The 2,822-nt window shown below is 54.9% G+C and overlaps 1 protein-coding gene across 6 annotated transcripts in view; it reads left to right on the forward strand.

Annotated features, from left to right (window-relative positions):
- The first annotated feature begins 225 nt into the window (after positions 1 to 225).
- The window catches only part of Tbc1d8 (TBC1 domain family member 8), a 105,953-nt gene continuing 103,356 nt past the window's right edge, over positions 226 to 2,822 (forward strand). For all 6 annotated transcript variants that reach the window (XR_007590487.1, XR_007590486.1, XM_050134615.1 and 3 more), the window contains exon 1: positions 226 to 540. Coding sequence is in view for 4 of the 6 variants with exons in the window: in XM_050134615.1 (XP_049990572.1) it covers positions 414 to 540 (127 nt within the window). In the remaining 2 variants the exon portion in view is untranslated. The remainder of the gene's footprint in view (positions 541 to 2,822) is intronic.

Consider the following 2,822-nt stretch of genomic DNA (forward strand, 5'->3'; position numbering starts at 1 on the left):
ATTGCTCGCTTCCTCCCGGGAAGGAGGGGATTCAAGACGGGAGGGAGGGAACCTGGCTGTGGTTACGATTTCCTCCCGCCACTCCAGAACCCTGCCCGGGAGCTGCTGGGACTTAGGAAACCAGGGAGGTGCCACGGGAGCCACGGGCGGGTGGAGGGCGTGACTCCAGGGAGATGGGCGGGGCCGGGCTGGTGTGGAGGGGCGGGTCTTAGCCGGGGCGGGGCCACAGCGGGCTGCGCGGGGTGATCTCGGCGAGCTGTGGTCTGCGCGCTCCGGGACTCGGGCAGGCGCTCGCTCGGGCTGCGGTCCTCGCTCGCAGCCTCCGCCGTCTCCTTCCAAGCAGGCTCGGCCCGGTGCGGCCGGCGGCTGGGGCGATGTGAACCGGGGCCCTCGGGCGCGGCACGTTCGCCGCGATGTGGCTCAAGCCCGAGGAGGTGCTGCTCAAGAACGCGCTGAAGCTCTGGGTGACCCAGAAGAGCAGCTGCTACTTCGTCTTGCAGCGGCGCCGCGGGCACGGCGAGGGGGGCGGCCGCCTCACGGGTAAGGGGCGCGCGCGGCGACTCGGCCCGGGCTTCTGTCCCTGCTGCCCGATCGCGTCGCAGGTGGTGTTTCGGTGGCAGCCGCCGAGGCCAGGACGGCCCAGCCTATGGCTTGTTTTCCTTTCTCCTTCGTTTCTCACGCGAGCTCTGGTCGTGCTTGGAGCTCAGGGACCCACGGGCCGGGAGACGCAGGTGCACCTAGATGTGACCTGGCTCGTGAGCGCTGGAGACCCGGCTTCTAGAGCTTGCCACAAGGCAGCGGGATCGGGGCGCCCTAGGGCCCCGCCAGGTGACAGAAGGGTGCGCCCAGGCAGGCCCGGACTTGACCATCTGGACGCAGCTGTGGCTCCAGGTGGTGTTGCAGCTGGGGACCTAAGGCCAGACCATAGCGAGGCTCCAGAGACTCCGGACTTTCTGGCGCAGGAGGAGAGGACTGTGTCTTTGCTCCGAAGGGAAACTGAGGCACTATAATTCCTAAGCTTGTAATTGGAGTAGTCAAAGTTAAGCATGCCCGTTCTGTTTCTCCTTTCAGTTAAAAACTCAAGGCTTTGAAGTTGCCCAAAACAAGGCATTTTCCTTTCATAAAAGTTATAACTCAAAGCTTTTAGAAAATGGGACTAGTTTTCATTAGCTAGAGCGCCCTTTCAATCAGTGAAGGAGAATTGCGGTATTGTTATCTAGGGGATGGAATGAGTCCTTTGAATAGCAGGGATCTTAGATGATGGTCCATCCTTTCACAACCTTCTGCGGAAGGGAGCTGAGGAAGTCAAAGGAGCAGAATTGTGTGCTCAGATTAATTGTTGGTGACTGTCTGCTCTTGGGCCAGTCTGGGAAAGGCCCTTTGGGAGTAGAGTATGATTAGAGAAATTGAGGAATATGCCCCTAAAACCATAAAAAAGGCAGTATATTCTAGCGTATGGGTTTGAGGGTGAGGGGGGACCCATCATGACAACAGAGTCTTTCTTGAGACCTCAGCTATGGGTAGGGGATGGTAGGGTTCTGGTTGAAAGGGGTAGCGGACAGTGGGGGGCTCTGGGTATGGCAGTGGGGTGACCATTAGTCCGCTTGAGCAGCAGGGACAACTTCTGCAGCAGATGGGCTGTGCGGTAGGAGGCAGGCGGTAGGGGCCTTTTGTGAGCACCTGAAGAGCAAGGTGGAGTTTAGTGTTGGCCTGGGGAACAAGAACTTGGTATCATCCCGTAAAGTGCAGAAGCGGCCAACAGACTGGAGAGGACTGTATGTCCACAACACTGAGGACAGTGGCTCAATTTGTGGTGGATTGAGTAGAGTATCTGGTATATAAGTGGTCTCCTGTTGGAGAGGGTGACCGTAGGGCAGGAGACTTGTGAACTTGAGAAACATGAGGATAGTGTGTTCCTCCAGACACGTTCTGTCCTGCCCACCCACCCACTTAATCCACTGACCCTGTGGGATGTTTGATGCATTGCCTTGGGGGAAATAAAACCAGTGGGGCAGGTAAGGACCCACAGCCTTGGGCTTATTCTCCATCTAGCAGGGTCCAGACCAGAGGGCACAGCCGCCCATCAGTGCTGGGGGTTTATAAGTCACATGTACAGAGTCCGTTTGTCCATGACTTCAGATGTGGACTCCTTCCTGCTGAGGCCTTGTGTTGTAATACCTGTAGCTTTGGTCTTCCCTGGTGTTTCCGTTGTCTCCATCTTGTGAGTATGCAGAAACTTCCCTCTCTTCTTCTCTTTGAGACACAGTCTAAAATATGTAGCCCGGGCTGGCCTCACATTCACGTTCCTCTTGCCTCCGCTTCTGGGGGTCTGGGATTATAGCGCATGCCTCCATGCCCAAGGGAGAAATTTCTTAAAGACAACACATAAATAAAAAAAAAATTAAAAAGAGAGAAAGCCCACCAAGAGAAGGTAGTTCATTTCTGAGACATGTAGAATCACGTTTTGATTGTGCCAGGAGGACATGCCCCGTGTAGACTGAATCTTAACCTTTGCACATTTATCAAGCAATCTAGACTTAGTGCCTTGCCCTTGAGAGCTGTCTTCACTCGGCCACATAGGAATGTGGTAGAGTCAGGACCCATGAGGCGCTGGGCAGCTCCGGTGTGGCAGCTGTTAGAAGGCAGAAATGCAGTTGGCATATTTTAGTAATAAGAGCTTATCTTTTACATTGTGTTTAAAGGAAATGATGGGGACTAAAATGATGAGTGCTGTGACTAATTCTAGATCTTGTTTGTTTGTTTGTTTTTGCAGAGAAATCAGTAGACTGGCACCATGAGATAACAACCAGAGGCGGAGGAAG

The sequence above is a fragment of the Alexandromys fortis genome, unplaced genomic scaffold (assembly GCF_014885135.2).
Source record: "Alexandromys fortis isolate MF-2015 unplaced genomic scaffold, M_Fortis_MF-2015_v1.1 scaffold_20, whole genome shotgun sequence".
Classification (NCBI taxonomy): Eukaryota; Metazoa; Chordata; class Mammalia; order Rodentia; family Cricetidae; genus Alexandromys; species Alexandromys fortis.